This window comes from Hemitrygon akajei, chromosome 1 (genome assembly GCF_048418815.1).
Source record: "Hemitrygon akajei chromosome 1, sHemAka1.3, whole genome shotgun sequence".
NCBI classification, from domain to species: Eukaryota; Metazoa; Chordata; class Chondrichthyes; order Myliobatiformes; family Dasyatidae; genus Hemitrygon; species Hemitrygon akajei.
In genome coordinates, this window is record NC_133124.1 from 110,883,359 (window position 1) to 110,904,125 (window position 20,767).

Below are 20,767 nucleotides of genomic sequence, written 5' to 3' on the forward strand. Positions count from 1 at the left end.
CAAGGAATCTGACACCCAAATGCCCAGAGTGGAGAAAGTAGTATTCCGAAGGGTATTGAGAACCTGGAGCCTCTGTGCAAGTGGTGGATGGAGTGAACGTGCTCTCATCTACCACCCCATGAGCCTCCACATCCGACACATCATTCTCTGCAACTTTCACCAAACACACATCTTCACCTCCCCCCCACCCCCCTGTAGGGATCACACTCCTTCTGTGATTCCCTTGCCCATTCGTTTCTTCCCACTGATTTCCCTATGTCCCTCCTGGCACTTATCCCTGTAAGCAGCACAAGTGCTGCACCTGCCCATTCACCTCCTCCTTCATCTCCATTCAGGCTCCAAACAGTCCTTCCAGGTGAGACAACACTTCACCTGTGAATCTGTTGGGGTCATCTATTGTATCTAGTTCTCCTGATGTGGTCTCCTCTACATGGGTGAGACCTGACATGGACCACTTGGTGGACCACTTAGAGCACCTCAGCTCCATCCATAAAAAGTGGAATTTCCTGGTGGCCAACCTTTTCGATTCCTATCGCCATTCCCATTCTGACATATACCGATATGGCCGCCTCTTCTGCTATAATGCAGACACACTCAGTTTGGAAGAACAACATCATATTTCATCTAAGTGGCCTCCATGCTGTTTGCATGAACATCGATTTCTCCAACTTCCGATAATTTTTCCCTCCTTCCTTTTACTCCACTTCATTTCCCCACTTTGGCCTCTTACCTCTTCTCCTCACCTACTGCTTACCTCTTCTCCCATGATCCATTCTCCTCTTCTATTAGATTTTTTTCTCCAGCTTTTTACACTTATCACCTCCTACCTTCTTACTTCATCCCGCCCTCTCCCACCCTCCTGTTTTTTTTTAAATTACCTTTTAGGTTGTCCTCCTTCTACTCCCCTTTCTAGCATCTTCTTCTTTATGAAGGGTCTTGGACCAAAACCTCAACTGTTTATTCATTTCCATAGATGCTGCCTGGCTTGCTGAGTTCCTCCAGCATTTTGTGTGTGTTGTGATGGAGTGCACTACCTCAAAAACAACCCTTCCACTCTGTTAATAATTTCTTCATAAAGGTGCCATTTTGTCCACTTTTCCCTCCATCTTTCAGCACTCTATACCTACTATAAGGGACTGAATATTTTTTCTTTCATCTTGTCAAGTGTCAATATCTGTAAATCAAAAGATTTTCTCTTTCATCTGAATTTTGTGGTATGGGCTATATCAACCAAGCTTAACAGTATTGGGCTCATGAAAGTTTCAGACCAGATTCAACATGCCACATCTTCTGCCAATGGCATCCGGCAGGGTTAGGTGCTGAGTATGCCATGATTTCCAAAGAAATGCAGGGACATCTCTTTGTGGCCTCTTGAGCTTATGCAATCAGCAAATGTGGACAGGTAGTAGCTACCTGGTCACTTTAGACTCTTGCTGTGTGGCAGATTTGTCCAGTAGCTTCCCATGAAACCACTCAACTTCTAATCAAACATTCTGGAAAGGCAACAGTGCAGCAGTTCCCGTCAGTGTTGATTCTAAAGTATATATTCCCAAGAATGTTTGAAAATAGGCAAAAGACATTAGACCTGAGTAATACACCAAGTGTAACCAGGGAAATCATTAGATCAGTGCATTTGGAAGGGCATGATTGAAATGCCGATAGACTGCAATAGGTGCTGGATAAATTTAATTTGATCAAATTGTTAATTATTCTGTATCCCTGAGTTCTGTTTGTCTAAAATTGTCATGAGGTGGTTTCCCTCCTTCATGGCTGGAGAAGCTAAATTCATTTGTAGCATTTGTTGCGTTAGAAGTTGAAAATGTCTAAAGCTCTAGTTAAATGACATGAATAATAGAGAAAACAATTAGCCTACACTAAACACACTTTTCAGTGCTTCACACATCCCTCTGTGGCATCACTTCCATTTATCATAATATAAGCTATTTCACTTTCTTAACCCTTTCAGATTTCTGTTCCCGTTCAACTCTGCTCTCTTATTCTTCCACATTTTTAATTGCTCCACTGCTTTTAATCTACTTTCATGTGCCATAACCAATATGTTCGGGAAATTTTCCCTTCCGATATTTCTGTTTATAGATGTACATTATGAACCTCTTTTTGTCATGTTTGGTCATGTCCTGATGCTTTTGGTGGTAATCTCCCCAACTTGTCCTTCATCGTCTTATTCTTTGTTAACATGAAAACCAGGCATTAAACAGTGTCCTCTGTGTAGAATTTGCTCCAAACCACCCATTTCCGAAGTTGTGAAGTGCCAGCAGACAAGGAGCACTGCTTTGTCACCCAGACGTGATGATAGTCTGTGAAGTGTGGCCTTGGGTGGGAGTGGATATGAATAGGCCTGCCTGTTGCCTGCTGTCAAGCCACCTTGGCCATGTGAGCGAATGGAACAGTGAGGATTTCTCTGCCACAGCGCACTCGTACCTCCCTCCCCCTACCCAAAACCCATGACCAGCATCGTTGGTTTGAAGTGTATCCTGAGCTTGAGAGGCACTCCCTCCTGGGTTAAATATTAATTCAGGGCTACTGAATCTCATGAAACACAGACCTGATCAGGTGGCTTGGAGTTTGTGAACCAGAGGATAAATCTTCTGAGCATGACTTCTCTACACCATGTTCTCCACCTAGCTCTCCAGTAGATGCCTACTGTGTGAACTTCTCCTCTCTGCCAGAATGAACTGCAAAGCTGCAAATAGCTGGTTGGGGAGGAAAGGCAATGGAGTGTGACATTACACAGAGGGTCTTTCTGAGAGACAAATTGTTTGAGGGTGTTTTCAGGCCAGGGCTCGATAACTAATTTTGGTAGCTCCATTGCGATCACTTCATGCTCACAATGCACTCCCACCCCTCTTAAATGGACAGGACTTCTGGAGCTACAGCTAATCATCCCGGGGTTGTACAGCTTGCTCCTCCACAACCAGTCCATACTTGTGTACTTTGTGTCCTGTTGTAGTATATGAGCGCTCTGACTGAAAGCGACTGGAAAAGTCTTGGTAAAAGACAGACTGGCCCCTCAGCTCACGTTTGCAGAAGAGTCAGGCTGAATGTAATGTCCAGGTGCATAAGCAGGGATCTCTGCAGCTTTCAGAAGTTTAGAGTTGGAACTTGGCACACACACCAAGGGCAGTTGTTCTGCTATCACCATCACTGTGCAACTATTCTGCTGTTGCCTAACTATCACCATCATTGAGGGTGTTTGTCCTGCCATCCATATCACTGACTGTGCACCATTACGGATGGTACACTGTCATCATCAGTCCTGTCTTTGCTACCAATGACAGGCAGTATGTTCTACTGCTGACAATGTTAATGATACTGCAGTCTTGATCATGGCAAGTGACAACTGATTTCTCAGTCTTTTATGTGTCATTGTCTTTATTGGTTGGTCTTGTTTCAGAATCAACATTTAATGGTAAAAACATTTGCTCATTGAATAGCTAGATCCTTGAACTGTTTGAATTATGAAAACATGCATCAGACTGACTGAAAAGATGTAAGCAGCTTTTGTATCTGTGAAAGTGTGCCATGGAGCATATTTCTGTGATGTCCCTTGCTTTTTTGACTTGTTTGTATAATTATGTCGCATCAAATATCCGTTCTGACAATCCCCAAGTGCCTCAGCAGATGCAGAACACTGGTGGTAACATTACTTGCTATTACTTTAATGTGGGATATGATGCTATCTTTATTGAATCCTTTGAGTGACTTCTGTTGACAGATAATCACTGTTAATTGAGTATAAATACAAGGATAATGGTTCAGTATGGAATGAGCCATGTATCCGGAGTCATGTTGGACTGCCTTTGACAGTAAAATAACGTAATCTTTTAACGAAGTATTAAGGAGAAAGGGAATTAAATGGAGGGACTCAAAGATGATCAGCGATTTTGTGTAAAGAATATCAGAATTTAAAGGCATTCGCTTTTATTTTAGAGTGAATCTTTAAGTGAATCATGAAAATCTTTAAGTTGTCATAGGCTACTTCATTGCAGAAAACCTTGCATTGAAAGCTATGTAATTGCACAAAACTGGATAGTTACTGTACTTAACAAACAAATGTTACATTCAGGATCAAGTGAATTTTGATGATGTTAAAAAGACAATTATTGACAATCTTTTCAATCCTATATAGTATTAATGGTAGGACTCTTGGCGTGTGGAGGATCAGAGGGATCTTGGGGTCCGAGTCCATAGGATGTTCAAAGCAGCTGTGCAGGTTGACTCTGTGGTTAAGAAGGTGTATGGTGTACTGGCCTTCATCAATCATGGAATTGAACTTAGGAGCCCAGAAGTAATGTTACAGTTTATATAGGACCCTGGTCAGACCCCACTTGGAGTACTGTGCTCAGTTCTGGTCGCCTCACTGCAGGAAGGATGTGGAAGCCATAGAAAGGGTGCAGAGGAGATTTACAAGTATGTTGCCTGGATTGGGGAGCATGCCTTATGAGAATAGGTTGAGTGAACTTGGCCTTTTCTCATTGGAGCGACAGAGGATGAGAGGTGACCTGATAGAGGTGTACAAGATGATGAGAAGCATTGATCGTGTGGATAGAGGCTTTTTCCAAGAGCTGAAATGGTTCCCCAATAGGACACAGGTTTAAGGTGCTCGGGAGTAGGTACAGAGGAGGTGACAGGGGTAAGTTTTTTACACAGAGAGTGGTGAGTGTGTGGAATGGGCTGCTGGCAATGGTGGTGGAGGTGGATACGATAGGGTCTTTTAAGAGGCTTTTAGATAGGTACATAGAGCTTAGTAAAATAGAGGCTATAGGTAAGCCTAGTAATTTCTAAGGTAGGGACATGTTCGGCACAACTTTGTGGGCCCAAGGGACTGTATTGTGCTGTAGGCTTTCTATGTTTCTGATTTTTGTTTTTTGCTTGCACCAGTGTTATCTCATATCTGTTGAAATTAAGTCCTTGTGGTTCAATCTATGCCTTTCATGAGCACAGGACATTCTGCAGATGCTGGAATTGTATGCAGTCAGTGAACGGGAGCACAAGAAGAACCAGTTTCACTTGGTCTGCGATTGGACATTAAAAAAGGCAGTGCTTCGTGGCAGGTTTTGGAGTTGGACTGAGGCCGAGAAGGAGAAGTGGCGATTTTACTTAGGATTAGGTAAATAAGATTGAAGATTATAAAAGGTAGCACTTTGTGGCAGTTTTCAGAGTTGGAATGCCCCCAATCGGTGAACAGGATTCATTAGAAAGGGTGAATAAAAATAGGCAGGGGCAAGTGAAGCAGCCATTGTGTGAGTAGGCCAGTGTTAAGCGTGGCTTTGGCTCATCAGGCTTGGGGAAGTAAGTATCTGGTAAGTTTCTTCTTCTTTATACCTTGTCTGTTAATGAGAATGGCTTCAGGGGCAGTGTTGTGTTCTTTGTGTGAGATGTGGGAATTCTGGGAAACCTCCAGCCTCCTGGATAACCACATCTGCACCAGGTGCACCAAGCTGCAGCTCCTCAGAGAATGTGTTAAGGAAATGCAGCTGCAGCTCAATGACCTTCAACTCATATGGGAGACTCAGGAAGTGATAGATAGGAACTACAGGGAAGTAGTCACCTCTAGGTTGCAAGAGACAGGTAGCTGGGTGACTGTCAGGAGAAGGAAGGGAAATGGGCAGCCTATGTAGAGTACCTCTGTGGCTGATGCCTTCAGTAATAAGTATACCACTTTGGATACTGGTGAGGGAGATGATCTACTGGGGGGAGCCACAGTGACTGTGTCTCTGGCACTGAGTCTGGCACTGTGGCTCAGAAGAGAAGAGAGGTAGAAAGAACTACTGTAGTGATAGGAGATTCAATAGTTAGAGGGATAGAGATGAGATTCTGTGGATGTGATAGAGATGCCCGGATGGAATGTTGCCTACCAGGTGCCAGGGTCAGGGATGTGTCGCATTGGGTCCATGGCATTCTAAAAGGGGAAGATGAACAGCCGGAAGTCTTTTTATATATTGGCACCAATGACATAGGTAGGAATGGTGAGGAGGTCCTAAAGAGAGATTTTAGGGAGTTAAGTAGAAAGCTGAAAACCAGGGTTCAGGTTTCTGGATCATTGGAATCTCTTCTGGAGAAGATGTGATCTGTACAAAAGGGGTGGGTTACATTTCAACCCCAGCGAGACCAATATTCTTGTGAGCAGGTTTACTAGATCTGTTCAGGAGGGTTTAAAGTAATTTGCTGAAGAATGGAACTGGAGTGATAGGGCTGATGGTGGGGCAGTTGGTTTACAAACAGGCAGTGTGCAGTGAAACTGCTAGCAAGGACAGGCTGATGATAGGGAAAAATTGCAGTCAACGGGATAAATGGGATAAGTTGCAATATAAAAGGGGTTCAAAATTGAAAAGTGTGATGAATACAGGACTGAAGGTGCTATATTTGAATGCATGCAATATATGAAGCAAGGTAGATGAACTTGTAGCACAGTTACAGATTGGCATGTATGATGTTGTGGGCATCACTGAATTGTGGCTGAAAGAAGATTATAGCTGGGAGCTTTAACGTCCAAGGATACATATTCTGTTGAAAGGACAGGCAGATAGGTGGGGAGGGGGATGGCTCTGTTGGTAAAAAGGTGAAATCAAATCATTAGAAGGAGATTTTATAGGATGGTAAGGTGTAGAGGTAAGAAACTGTAAGCGAAATATAGAGGCTGGACAGCAGCAAAGATGTGGTCTAGAAATTACAACAGGAGATAGAAAATGCATGTCAACAGGGCAATGTTATGCTAGACATAGAGGATTTCAACATGCAGATAGATTGGGAAAATCAGCTTGTTGCTGGAGAGTTTCTAGAATGCCAACGAGATGGCTTTTTAGAGCAGCTGTGGTTGAGCCTACAAGGGAATCAGCTATACTGGATTGGTATTGTGCAATAAACCAGAATTGATTAGAGAGCTTGAGCTAAAGGAACCCTTGGGGAACAGTGATCATAATATGATAGAATTCACCCCTCAATTTGAGAAGGAGAAGCTAAAGTCAGATGTATCAATATTACAGTGGAGTAAAGGGAATTACAGAGGCATGAGAAAAGAGCTGGCCAAGTTGATTGGAAGGATACACTAGCAGGGATGAAGGCAGAGCAGAAATGGCTGGAGTTTCTGGGAGCAATTTGGAAGGCACAGGATAGATACATCCCAAAGAAGAAGTACTCTAAAGGCGGGATGAAGCATCTGTGGCTGACAAGAGTTAAGGCCAAGGTAAAAGCCAAAGAGAGGACATATAATAGAGCAAAAATTAGTAGCAAGTTAGAGGATTGGGAAGTTTTAAAAACCAGCAGAAGGCAATTCAAAAAAAGTCATAAAGAATGAAAAGATGGAATATGAAGTTAAGCTAGCCAATAATATTCAAGATGATACCAAAAGTATCTTCAGATATATAAAGTCTAAAAGAGAGGCATGAGTGGAGATGGGACCATTGGAAAATGATGCTGGAGAGGTAGTATTGGGGGCAAGGAATTGGAGGATAAACTGAATAAATATTTTGCATTTGTTTTCTTTGGAAGACACTAGCAGTATGCCAGACATCTAAGAGTGTCAGGGGGGAGGAGTGAGTGAATTTGCCATTGCTAGGGAGAAGGTGCTTGGATAACCGAAAGGTCTGAGGTAGTTAAGGCATCTGATTCAGATGGTCTACACCCCAGGTTCTGAATGCGGTGGCTGAAAAGATTGTGGAGGCATGAGTAATGATCTTTCATGAATCAATGGATTCTGGCATGGTTCCAGAGGACTGCAAAATTGTAAATCTCATTCCACTCTTCAAGAAGGGATAGAGGCAGAAGAAAGCAAAGCATAGGGCATGTTATTTCTTCAAAGAATTGGGAAGATGTTGGAGTCAATGGTTAAGGGTGTGGTTTTGGGCTATTTGGAGGCACATGATAAAATAGACCAAAGTCAACATGATTTCCTTAAGGGAAAATCTTGGTACACAAATCTGTTGGAATTCTTTGAAGAAATAACAAGCTGGATAGACGGTGGAAAATTGGTGGATTTTCAGAAGGCTTTTGACAAGGTGCCATAAATGAGCATTCAATATGAGATGACAAGAATATGAAAGCAACGATGTAATGTTGAGGCTTTATAAAGCACTGGTGAGGCCTCACTTGGATTATTGTGAGCAGTTTAGGGCCTCTTATCTAAGAAAAGGATGTGCTGATATTGGAGGAGGTTCAGAGGAGGCTCACGACAATTGTTTCGGCATTGAAAGGCTTATCATATGTGGATCATTCATGGCTCTGAGTCTGTATTCTCTGGAATTCAGAAGAATGAGCGATTGGTCTCATAGAAACCTATCAAATGTCAGAAAGTCTATGACCAGAGGACAAAGCCTCAGAATAAATGTCCATTAAGAATGGAGATGAGAAAAGGAATTTCGTTAGCCAGAGAATGGTGAATCTGTGGAATTTGTTGCCACAGGCTCCTATGGAGGTCAAGTCATTGGGTATATTTAAGGTAGAGGTTGATAGATTCTTGATTAGTCAGGGCATGAAGGGAAATGGGAAGAAGACAGGCGATTGGGGCTGAGATGGAAATGGATCAGCCTTGATGAATTGGCAGAGCAGACTTGATGGGCCAAATGGTGCAATTCTGCTTGAGGAATTTGGCAGGCTTTAGGCAGCGTCTATGGATGTTTCAGACCATAACCTCCCTTCAGGACTGGAAAGGAAGGGGGAAGATGCTATAATAAAAAGTTAGGGGGAGAGGACGGAAGATAGCTAGAAGGTGATAGTGAAGGCAGGTGGGTAGAAAAGGTGAAGGGCTTGAGTGGAATGAATCTGATAAAAGAGGAGAGTGAATGTAGGAGAAAGAACAGGGGAGGGAACCCAGGAGAGGTGATAGGCAGGTGAGAAGAGGTGAAAGACCAAAGTGGGGAATAGAAGAAGAGGAGAAAGGGAGGGGGAATTTTTTAACTGGAAAAATAAATCAATATTTATGCCATCTGTTTGGAGAATCAGAGTCCAGTTTAATTATCACCGGCATATGTTGTGAAATTTGTTGCCTTTGCGGTAGCAGTATAATGCAATACATAATAACAGAGAAAAAATCTGTGAATTACATTAAATATACATATATTAAATAGTTAAATAAGTAATACAAAAATTGAAATAAAAAAGTCATGAGTTAAAGTTCATGGGTTCAATGTCCATTCAGAACTTGAATGGGAAGAGGGGAAGAAACCGTCCTGAATTGTTAAGTGTGTGCCTTCACACTTATGTACCTCCCTCCTGATGGTAACAATGAGAACAAGGCATGATGAGGATTGTTAATGATGAAGGTCACTTTTTTGAGGCATCACCCCTTGAAGATGTCCTGGATACTATAGAGGCTGGTGTTCAAGGTGGAGCTGACAAGTTTACAACACTCAGCAGCTTACTTTGATCCTGTGCAGTAGATCCTCCCCTTCAGCCAGTTAGAATGTTCTTCACGATACATCTGTAGAAAATTTCAATTGTTTTTGGTAGCATACAAATCTTTTCAAACTCCTAATGAAATATAGCACAATGCTCTTTGAAGTCTGGTGTGTATTCCCTCGTCTTACCCTATCTGAAGTCCACAATCAGTTCTTTGCTCTTACTCATGTTGAGTGCAAGGTTGTTGCTGCAATAGCAGTCATATTGATGATGTATCTCGCTCCTGTACGCTCTCTCATCAGCATTTAAAATTCTGCCAACAATGGTTGTATCATCAGCAAATTTATAGATGACATTTATGGCTACCCACATGGAATATAAGGTATTGCTCTTCCACCCTGTGACATAAGAGGAGGCCATGGAATGACCTGTCAGAATGGGAATGGGAATCAGAATTAAAATGTTTGACCACTGAGAAGTTTTGTTTTTGGCAGAGGGAGCTGAGGCGCTCAACAAAGTGATCCCCCATTCTGTTTCAGGTCTCACTAATACAGAGGAGGCAGCATCAAGAGCACTGGACATGATAGCCCATCCCAACAGATTTGCAGGTGAAGCCTCACTTGGAAAAGCTGACTGGAGCCCTGGTTGGACATGAGGGAGGAGATGAATGGCAGGTGTAGCATTTTGGCTGCCTGCAGGGAGAAGTGCCAGGAGGGAGATTAGTGGGGAGGGACAAATGGACAATGGAATTACAGAGGGACCGATCTCCGTAGAAAGCGGAGGGGCAAGGTAAGGATAGGTTTGGTGGTAGGAACCCTTTGGAGATGGCAGAAGTTGTGGAAAACTTTCATTTTCCTTTTTTAATCCTATTTGTTTCTCCGGATCTATATTCTGCTTTCTGTGGAAAAGTTAAACCTGATTTATAGTTGCTACTTTAGGCTGCTTGCTTTACATTGTGCATTGTCTCTGTGATGGTATGTCAGACTAATTGGTTGAAGGGTCCTACCCTGCTTAGAGATGCCACAGATATCCTGCAGATGTGCCTTCCTGGATGGTGTAGATAGTGCAGGAATTCATTCTTAAGTCTATTAAAAACATTGGCCAGCTCTGAGCAAGTCTGTCTTTTCCTTGTATGCAAATTTTGGCCAATGTAAATACTGGTAGTGGAGAGGGTTACATCTTTGGTTGTAGCTGAGTAGGCTGATTCAGTGGAGAAATACCTGATTGCTCATTGTTCATTCCTGTTCTGTAAATTAAAGGAGCTGGCAGACATAGCCAACACAACTGTTTTGTTTATTTTAAAGCATCCACAAGTTGCTGTAATTATTCTTTCATGAATTCCTTTGTTCACTGCTTGTTGTTTCTTCAGATTCCCTTGAGGGATTTTGCAATGCTGTACTGCCATTATTGATCTCTTTTCCAAAAGTAGGGAGCAGCTACTCGATTTGTTTTGCTTGAGATGTTTTGGTGCATTTCTGTTCTGGGAACAGCGAGTCAGTAACTAGACTGAGCCGTGTAAGCTCAAAGCAGCAGCTAATTTACTAGATCTAAAGGCAGTGTTACTGCAGTTCTTTCATATTGAGATTTGAATATATTAACGATGCTGGGCTCACCAGTATTTAGTTTATGAGGCAGTAACAGGATGATTCTAGTATCATTTGTATAATAGTACAGATGGGGAGAGTGGTGGAGCCCTGCGTGCTTGACTATGTGTACAGAATTCTCAGGTCATCATCTGTCTTGCAACGTGTTTGATTTTGGCTTGGAAGGAAATGCATAGACTTTTTATATGGAGCCACAAATCATTAACGCAAGAGATTCTGCAGATGCTGGAAATCCAGAGTAACATGCATAAAATACTGGAGGAACTCAGCAGGTCAGGCAGCAAATGTCTTGGCCTGAAATGTCTACTGTTTATTCTTTTCCATTGATGCTACCTGACCTGCTGAGTTCATCCAGCATTTTCTGTGTTACATAGAGCCACATGCCACTTTGGTGTCAAAGGCAGTCACTTTTAATCTTAGTCCAAGCATGGACAAAAGTATATAATTAGATCACACGAGTAGTCCAGCCAAAGCCCAAACTTGAGCATTAATGTCCAAGCAAGTAGTAAGTGCCACTTGACAACACTATCCATCACTGATGATTGAGAGTGAAGGAATGGGCTTCAGAGCATCCATCATCAGTATAATCAATTTTTGTCTTGTTGAATATACCCTAGACAAAGATTTTAAAAATTCTTAGATACTTCAGGAATGTGGATGTACTTTAGATTTGTGGTTTCATGAAATAACTGACTGTTTTTCATTGCCTTTGTACATGTAATAACTGAAATGACTCATTTTGTTTTTAGTAATTTCTTCATGTTCGCATAATTTCCCTATCAAAAGAGTGGATGGACCGTTTGTTAGAACTTCTCTAATTAACCAGCAATGTTTGCATGAGAAGCCAATTTACTGTGCACACGTGAACTACTGGCTTCCACAGGACTATAAACCTGACTGCTGTTCTGGGAATTGGCATTACAGATTTTCAGAAGTGTTCTTACCATTCAACAACTAATAAACTGCCATTAATAACAGTTACAATATGCACAATCCTCTATGTTTTATGGAATATGTTTACACAAGGGCTGCTGTCTATTCTGAGCATGTTGTAGTTTTGAGGCTCATTTTAGATCTGGATGGAATGAACAAGAGAAGAGAATATCCCCTTAACTTACCAGCTTCTTGGTGATTATTCTTCTATTTCTTGGTATTCCTAAACCAAGCCAGAAGTGGTTCACAACCAGCATTTTGCCAATTGCACAAAATTATACCTATAAGAAGTTTCTATCACAGGGTTCATTCTTGCCTTGTATTAATAACAATTGATTGCTATGTTAAGTCAGCTACTCTATTATTGTATGTGACTGAATGGTAGATGACAAGCCAGCTGGACCATGGTCTATTTTTCTTGAATAATGTTATTGTATGATTTATAAGCTCTCGAAGTCCAGTATTAAGTTACTGCCTTTAGTGTTTTCTATTTGCTTGATTGTAGCTGATACTGTATATGATGCAAGATATATGCCTTTTACGTACGTGTGTGTGTGTGTGTGTGTGTGTGTGTGTGTGTGTGTGTGTATTCTAAAGTTTCTAATTTCCTGACTAAAACTTCACTGATCACTTGACTTCTAAATATGTGTTTATGTTCAAAGGATACAGCAATTAGCAAGCCCAGGGAGGTGTTCCGGCTCTCAGCAGAAATTAAATCATGTGACACCTTGGTCTGTGCTTCAATGCATTTTACATCACCTACATGGGCAGCCTTGTCAGATGGAACAGGAAGGTTGTACCTTCTCAAAACAAACAATCGTGGACCAAATAACACTGACAAATGGGAGGTGAGCAAAGTTTATTTAATCTGGTGACCTATGAATGTTCATACATTTTTGCCAGTTTGCATTACTGTTTGACATTTGTTTCTAAAGGTGGTATAGCATTCTCTTGGAGAGGTTGTGGAAGGTGTGTATGAATAGTTACCCTTCCATTTCTTATAAAGCATCTGTGGACTGTGGAAACCTCTTCAAATACCCTGAGGTAGATTTTCTGTGGCATCTCCCTCCATAACAAGGCTGAGGTATCAAATTATGTCATTTCAACAGACTTCCAAATGTACAATTGATACTTCCATGAGCTCTTCTTCACTGAAAAAGGTCGAAATTGACTTTGCAAAGACAAGTTATGCAAGTTACATATTTTAATGACGGAGGCATGTCCTGGGCCACTCTCCCAGTGGTTTATTCTTTGTGTGCTGTGGTATTCCTATTGCAATGGTCAAAAACAAGATCAGGTTGTGCATGAAGAGCTTTTTAGAGTAGTTCATCATTCATACAGTGGTATGAACTGCTAACAATAAAAAAAACCTGAAAAGTTAACTGCACTTTTCCCTCATATGCATCCTGTCCTTCTGAATATTTCTGGCATTTTCTGTTTTTATTTTTTAATGTGCTTGCTGGTTTGATAACTTAACCCTTGCCTTACACAGTCCCTGTAATTCACCTTGCTCTCCTATTCTTACCCAAGTGCATCATGTTTCTACTTTACTAGGGCGACTTCACTTTAATAATGTCATCATCAGCAAAATGCATTAGGAGTTCTGGAGATTTGAAAGACACCGTATTAATCGAAACTGTTGGCTTTTTATTTCGCCTGAAAATTCTGCATTAAATATTTGTCTGAATCTCTTTTGAAAATTACTGCTGAATCAGCTCCCACCATAAAAGGTAGCTTGCATAAAGGTTACATTTTGCAAAGATTTCATTCTTTTGGGATAGTAGCACATTAGTTACTGTGTATAATCTGAAGAAATCTTTGCATGAGGAAGTTGCGGCTTGTGTGATTTAAAAATTTAACTTTTGAAGTTGGTGAAAGTACATATTACAAATTCTTTAAAAGTGTAGCAAACGTGTACATTACATTTCATGTGTTTTCCTATGCCTTGTTTTTCTGTGGTTTCACTTTGTGCTGTTTTAGATCCTGTATCTTTATAACACCTTTATGTTAGTTATTTTCATATTGGATTATTTTGTACCTTGGGAGGCTTGCTGGATCAAAATGAAACTATGAACAGATATCTGAAAGTTACTGTGGAACAACTTCATTCTTGAGCATAGAACTCAGAGTAGTACAGCACAGTACAGTTCCTTTGGCCCACCTTTTAACCCACTCCAACATTCCAACCCTTTCCTCCCATAGGCCTTCCATTTTTCTTTCATCCACATGTAAGGGTCTCTTAAATCTCCCCAATGTATCTGCCTTTACCAGACCCCTGGCAGTGTGTTCAATACACTTGCCACTCTATGGTTAAAAAAAAACTCACCTCTTCCTTATATCTTTCCTCCAATTACCTTAAAAGTAGTTCCTTTTGTATTAGCCGTTGCCAATCTGGAACAAATGCGTTGGCTGTCCACTCTTGTATATGCCTCTTCCACCCAGTGGCCACTTTATTAGGTACACCTGTACACCTGCTCGTTAATGCAAGTTTCTAATCGGCTAATCATGTGGTAGCAACTCAATGCATGAAAGCATGCAAACATGGTCAAGAGATTTACTTGTTGTTCAGACCAAAGTTCAAAGTAAATTTTATTTTCAAAGTACATATATGTCACCATATACAACCCTGAAAATAATTTTTTTGTGGGCACACTCAAATATATAGAACAGTAACTATAACAGGATCAATGAAAGACCAACTAGGGCATTCAACCAGACTGCAGAAGACAACAAACTGTACAAATGCAAATTTAAATATCAATAAATAATGAGAACATGAGCTGAAGATCCTTGATAGTGAGTCCATTGGTTATGGGAACATTTCAATATTGGGGTGAGTGAAGATATCCTGTTTTGTACAAGAGCTTGATGGTTGAGGGGTAGTAACTGTTCTTGAACCTGGTAGTGCAAGTGTTGAGGATCTTGTACCTTCTACCTGATGCAGCAGCGAGAAGAGAGCATGACCTTGGTGGTGGGTATCCCTAATGATGGATGCTGCATTCCTCTGATAACACTTCATTCAATTCAAGTTTAATTATCATTCAGAGATACATGAATATAGCAAAACGAGACAGTGTTACAATGGGGTTAAGGTGCTAAAACACATTACAGACTGTCACACACAAGAACACATTCTGTGAAGAGTCCTGATGCAACCTCCCCGCCCCCCCAAAGTCCTCTCACATACATCAATAAACCTATACAGAATATCAATAAAATACAATGATGCAGAATATGCATAGATATAGCCTGGACCCTCCAGCCCACCGATATCATCTGTCGAACCGACCTGACGCCTGCTAGGCAACACCGTGGCTTTGAGGCCTAGTCCTTTCATATACAAGTGTATATATGGAATATTAGTAAAAGTACTAATATGCGCAGAATATACATGTGTATAGACCAGTCCTTCCAGCCCATCAAGATCATCATCTGATGCCTGCTAGGTGATACCACAGCTTAGGGGTCCGGTCTTCACATATATAGGCACATACACAGAATATTTGTAAAAACACAACCAGACAAGTAAATATGTATATAGTCCAGATCCCTCAGTTCAAGTGAAATCTTCAGTAGACCACAACTGTGCTGCCCCTGGTAAAGCACAATGGCATGGATGTCTCTAACCCCCCACCATCACCCTGGTGGCTGAAAAGCAAGAGCCACCACAGCTTGAGGCCTGAGTCCATTGAGTGCCACCAATGCCTTCTTGCTACCTTCTGCTGAGGGAAACCCTGTAAGGGCAGTGTCAAACAATTCTGGCGCTGTGTCACACCGCCTCCAGTGAAGCGCAACAGCTTCTTCCCCTCACTCCGGAGGCTACAAACAGGCGAGACCCTGGCTTCAGGCCTAGTCCTTGCTACGACCAAGGCCAGGGACCTTCCCGCCATCTGCCCCTGCTCTCATCTAATAAGTCACGGAATCAAACTTGTGGCATACTAGATTAATAATGTCCAAAGGGGTCTTGCAGTCACAAGAAAAGCGACCACTCACTATTTGACTGTAAGCCTCCATCGACTTAGGCAGCAGCACGTTGCGCAACTCCTTCATTATCTCTGCCAGCAAGCAACTCGCTGATGGTGCAGACCTGCAGTACTTTTAAGTTCTTAATATACAGTGAGATCTTACAATCATTAGAAGGACATTTAAGTAGAACGATAGCACCTTCTGTTGACCTCATAGAAGCCACTGAGACCAGTCATGCGCCATGTAGATGTGCTCAATGGTTGGGAAGTCTTTACCCAAGATGTACTGGGCCAATTCCATGACTTTTTGTAGGATTTTCCATTCAAGGGCATTGGTGTTATACAGAATCTCTGCAAATTCTAAAGAAAAAGAGTCAATGCCGTGCCTTCTTTGCTATTGCATTAATGTGCTGGACCCAGGACAGGTCCTCTGAAATAGTAATGCCTAGGATCTTAAGTTGCTAGCCGTCTCTGCCTCTGATCCTCTGAGGAATGGCTTATGGAGCTCTGGTTTCCCTATCCTGAAGTCAATAATCAGTTCCTTGGTCTTGCTGACATTGAATAAGAGGTTGTTGTTATGACACCACTCAGACTGATTTTCAATCACCCTCCTGTATGCTGACTCATTACCATTTTTGATGTGACCCATGACAGAGGTGTCATCATCATACTTGAATATGGCATTGGAACTGTGGATCAGTGCCCACAGTCATAAATGTAAACTGATGAACAGATGGCTGAACACACAGCCTTGTGGTGCACCTGTGCTGATGGAGATCATGGTGGAGATGTTGCCAATCGAACTGACTGAAGTCTACAAGTGAAGAAATCCAGGATCCAATTTCACAGGAAGGCATTGAGGTCATGGTCTTGGAGCTTATTGATTAGTTTTGAGGGAACGATGGTATTGTATGCTGACCTAAAGTCGATATAGAACATCCTGATCTGTGCATCTTTGCTGTCCAGTTGTTCCAGAATTGTGAAGAGCCAATGAGATGACATGTCGGCTTCAGAGACTGAAATTAGAGTATCAACCAGAGATGTGGGAATTTGCAATGGCTCCTCCATGTTCTGACGATCAAAGCGAGCATAGAAGGCATTGAGCTCACCTGGAAGCAAAGCCCTGATGTCTCCCATGTCTCTTGATTTAACTTTATAAGTAAGAGGTGATAGCATTCAAGCCCTGCCACAATTGTTGAGCATATCTTGTTGATTCAAGTTTGGTACGGAATTCCCACTTCACCCGCGAGATGGGTTTCCAGAGATCGTACATTGTCCTTTTTTAACTTTCTCGGTTGCCTCTGATCTGGCCCTCAGCAGATTTTGGATTTCATGGTTCATCCAGGGCTTCTGATTGGGGAAGACTCTGAATAATTTAATGGGAACGCACTTATCCACAGCTGTTGTGCAGTGAAAGGTGTATTCATATATATCTCTAGATGAGTGCTTGGACATGCCCCGGTTAACTGACTGAAATCAGTCCCGTAACCGCTCCTCTGCCTCCTGCAACCACCTCTTTGTTGTTCTAATCTCTTTAGCCTCTACCTTTATGCAGGTAGAAGGACAGTTAAGTGATCTGATTAACCAAAATGCAGTCTGGGTAAGGAACGGTAAGCATTCCTTATCTTCGTATAACAGTGATCTGGTATGTTGGGACTTTGCTGCTACAGGTTATATACTCACGGTAATTGGGCAGGGTTTTCTTCAAGCAAGCCTGGTTGAAATCTCTGACTATGACTTGAAATGCATCGAGATGGGCTGTTTCTTGTTTCTGTAAACTGCAGTCAGAATTATGGATGAGAATTCCTTTGGTAAATAGAACTGATGGCATTTGATCGTTTGGTGTTCAAGGTTGGGGGACCAGGTGTTTAACAAAGCTGCCATGTTGGAACACCATAAAACACACACTTCTTGCCTTTCACGAATCAGTAATTTGGTCCATTCTGTGAATTGAGAATCCTTCTGGTTTGACTGCTGAGTCTGGCATGCCCAGACAAAGCCACATTTCAATAAAGCATTCAATGAAACAGGCTCTCAGTTCTCTTTGATACAGCAGTCTTACCCTCGGATCCTCAATTTTGTTCTTCAGTGACTGCACGTTTGCCAACATGGTGCTGGATAGAGGAGGCCTCACCCGTCTGCGTTTCAGCATGGCTTGGGAGGCTATCTTGTATATCAGTATGAAGAAGAAATGTGATCTAAGTGACGTTGACCATGGAATGATTGTTGGTGCTAGCTGGGGTGGTTTGAGTATCCCAACACATCACAGCATATCAAATCTTGAAGTGGATGGACTACAGCAGCAGAAGTCCATGAACATACACTCAGAGGCCATATTATTAGGTACAGGAGGTACTAATAAAGTGGCCACTGAGTGTACAATCTTATACAAGTCTCCTTTCATCCTCATTCGCACCAAAGAGAAAAACCTTTGCTCACTCAACTTCTCCTCATAAGAAATGTTCTCTAATCCAGGCAGCACCTGGTTTATCTCATCTGTGCTCTCTCTAAATCCTTCCAGAACTGAACACGATATTCTAAGTGTGGTCTAACCAGAGTTTTGTAGAGCTGCAACAGTACCTTGCAGCTCTTGGACTCTGTCCCCCAACTAATGATGACCTAACCATCCTATTAACTTGTACAGCAACTTTGAAGGGTCTGTTTACTTGGACCCCAAGATCCCTCCCTTCCACACTGCCAAGAATCCTGCCGTTACCTTTGTACTCTGCCATCAAGCTCGATCTTCCAAAGTGTTTCACATCATACTTTTCTGAATAGAACTCCACCTGTCACTTCTCAGCACAGCTTCTATCAATGTCCCGTTGTAACCTATGACAATCTTTACACTATCAACAATACCACCAACCTTCATGTCGTCTACAAACATACTGACCCACCTTTCCATTTCCTCATCCAAGTCATTTATACAATCATAACAAGCAGGGGCCCATAATGGATCCCTGCCCACCACTAGTCACGGACCTCCGGACAGAATTCTCTCCATCTTCCTCCACCCTCTGTCTCCTTTGGGCAAGCCAGTTTAGAATACATGCAGTCAATTTTCCATGGATTCCATGCCTCTGAATGAAAGGGGAACACAAAGGTCGTGGCCAAAGGTGCAGCAATCTCTTCCTTAACAAATCAGTAGTTTTGTACTTTGGTGATGCACCTTTTTGAGGGTGTTCAATTCTAATCTAACTATCTTTTTCTCTTACAGATAATGTACCAACAAGAACTGGGAGAACCCTTTGTGATAATCCATAGTCATTCATTTCTAAAAGACAACACAAACATAATAGATGTTGTTTTACTCAAGACAGAGAAAGATGAATCTAACGGCAAGGGAAGTGGATTTCTTTCAGCAATTGATTGGCTAACTATTACTTGTGAGAATAATGGTGAGTTATAACCAGTACAGTAAATTGCTAGTTTTTGTGGAGATTATCTTGGAGCATGTCACTGAATACATATCTTAAAAACAATATTGAGTGGAGTGAATGAAGGTTGGGAAAGAACAATAAAGCACAGTGCAATGTTAGGAATTCATGTCCTGGAGCTCTTCCTCTCTGCTGTGAAAAATGATTGGTATATATTGCAAAACATTAGGGAATAAAATGATGGAATTCCAGACATTCATGGTTTACATTGATAGTTCTATATACAATTTGTATTGAATTTTAGAAATTTGAATTTGTACTTGACAAATTTGGTGTCTTGTTATTGATAACATATGAAAGAGCTTATTGGAAATAATACATTCTTGCAATTAATTTCAGATCAGACAGGTTTGATGAGCAGGTGCATTAAGCTCAAGATCAAAACAAGAGTTATTAGGCAGTATAGTCTGAAACCATTGATTAGATCAGTACCTTCTGTTGTCTCAGGGCACGTTATTTAATCAAATTGGCATGTTGTGTTGGATTTATTTAATTTTCCAATGAAGAAAAAAAATATATTTTGCATTGCAATGTACTGCTACTACAAAACAACAAATTTCACAACATATGCTAGTGATGTTAAACATGAAACATATTAATGTTGTGAAATTTGTTGTTTTGTGGCAAAAATACATTGCAATACAAAGAATTCTTTTAATTTAGTGATACAGTGTGAAGTAGGCTCTCTCGGTCCATTGACTTGCGCTGCCCTAGCAGTCCCACAACCCCGATTAACCTTAATCTAATCATGGGACAACTTACAATGACCAATTAACCTATCCGGTGCATCTTTGTACTGTGGGAGGAAACCAAAGCACTTGGGATAAACCCACTCGTTCCATGGGGGGGGGGGGGGGGGGCGGTGGATGTATAGACACTCCTTATAGAACAGTGCTGGAAATGAACTCCGAACTCTGGAGCACCCCAAGCTGTAATAGCGTTGTGCTAACCACTATACCACCATGGCACCCAGAAATATATGAATCTACAATAAGTATATATGAGAAAAGAAAATTTAATTAAATAAGTAGTGCAAAAAGAGAGGAAAATAATACTGAGGTAGTGTTCATGGGTTCATTGACCATTCAGAAATCTGATGGCGGAAGGGAAGAAGCTGTTCCTGAAATGTTGAGTGTGTGTCTTTAGGCTTCTGGCCACCTCCTTTGAAGTAACAATGAGAAGAGGGCATGTCCTTGTTGATGGGGGTCCTACAAGATGGATGCCACCCTTTTGAGGCATCACCTTTTGAAGGTGTCCTCTGCTAGCGAGGCCAATGCCCATGATGGAGATGGCTGAGTTTACAACTTTTTGCATCTTTCTGATCCTGTACAGTGGCCCCTCCATACCAGGTGGTGATGCTCTCCACAGTACTAATGTAGAAATTGCAAGTGTCTTTGGTGACATGCCAATTCTCCTCAAACTCTTAATAAAATATAGCCGCTGTTCTGCTTTCTTTGTAATTGCATCAACA

General features: G+C 41.7%; 1 protein-coding gene across 1 annotated transcript in view; it reads left to right on the top strand.

The window, feature by feature from the left end:
• The window catches only part of nudcd1 (NudC domain containing 1), a 169,842-nt gene that overhangs the window by 34,335 nt on the left and 114,740 nt on the right, over window positions 1–20,767 (top strand). The window contains exons 3-4 of the mRNA XM_073050012.1: window positions 12,557–12,742; window positions 19,077–19,257. Of these exons, the coding sequence (XP_072906113.1) occupies window positions 12,557–12,742; window positions 19,077–19,257 (367 nt within the window). The remainder of the gene's footprint in view (window positions 1–12,556; window positions 12,743–19,076; window positions 19,258–20,767) is intronic.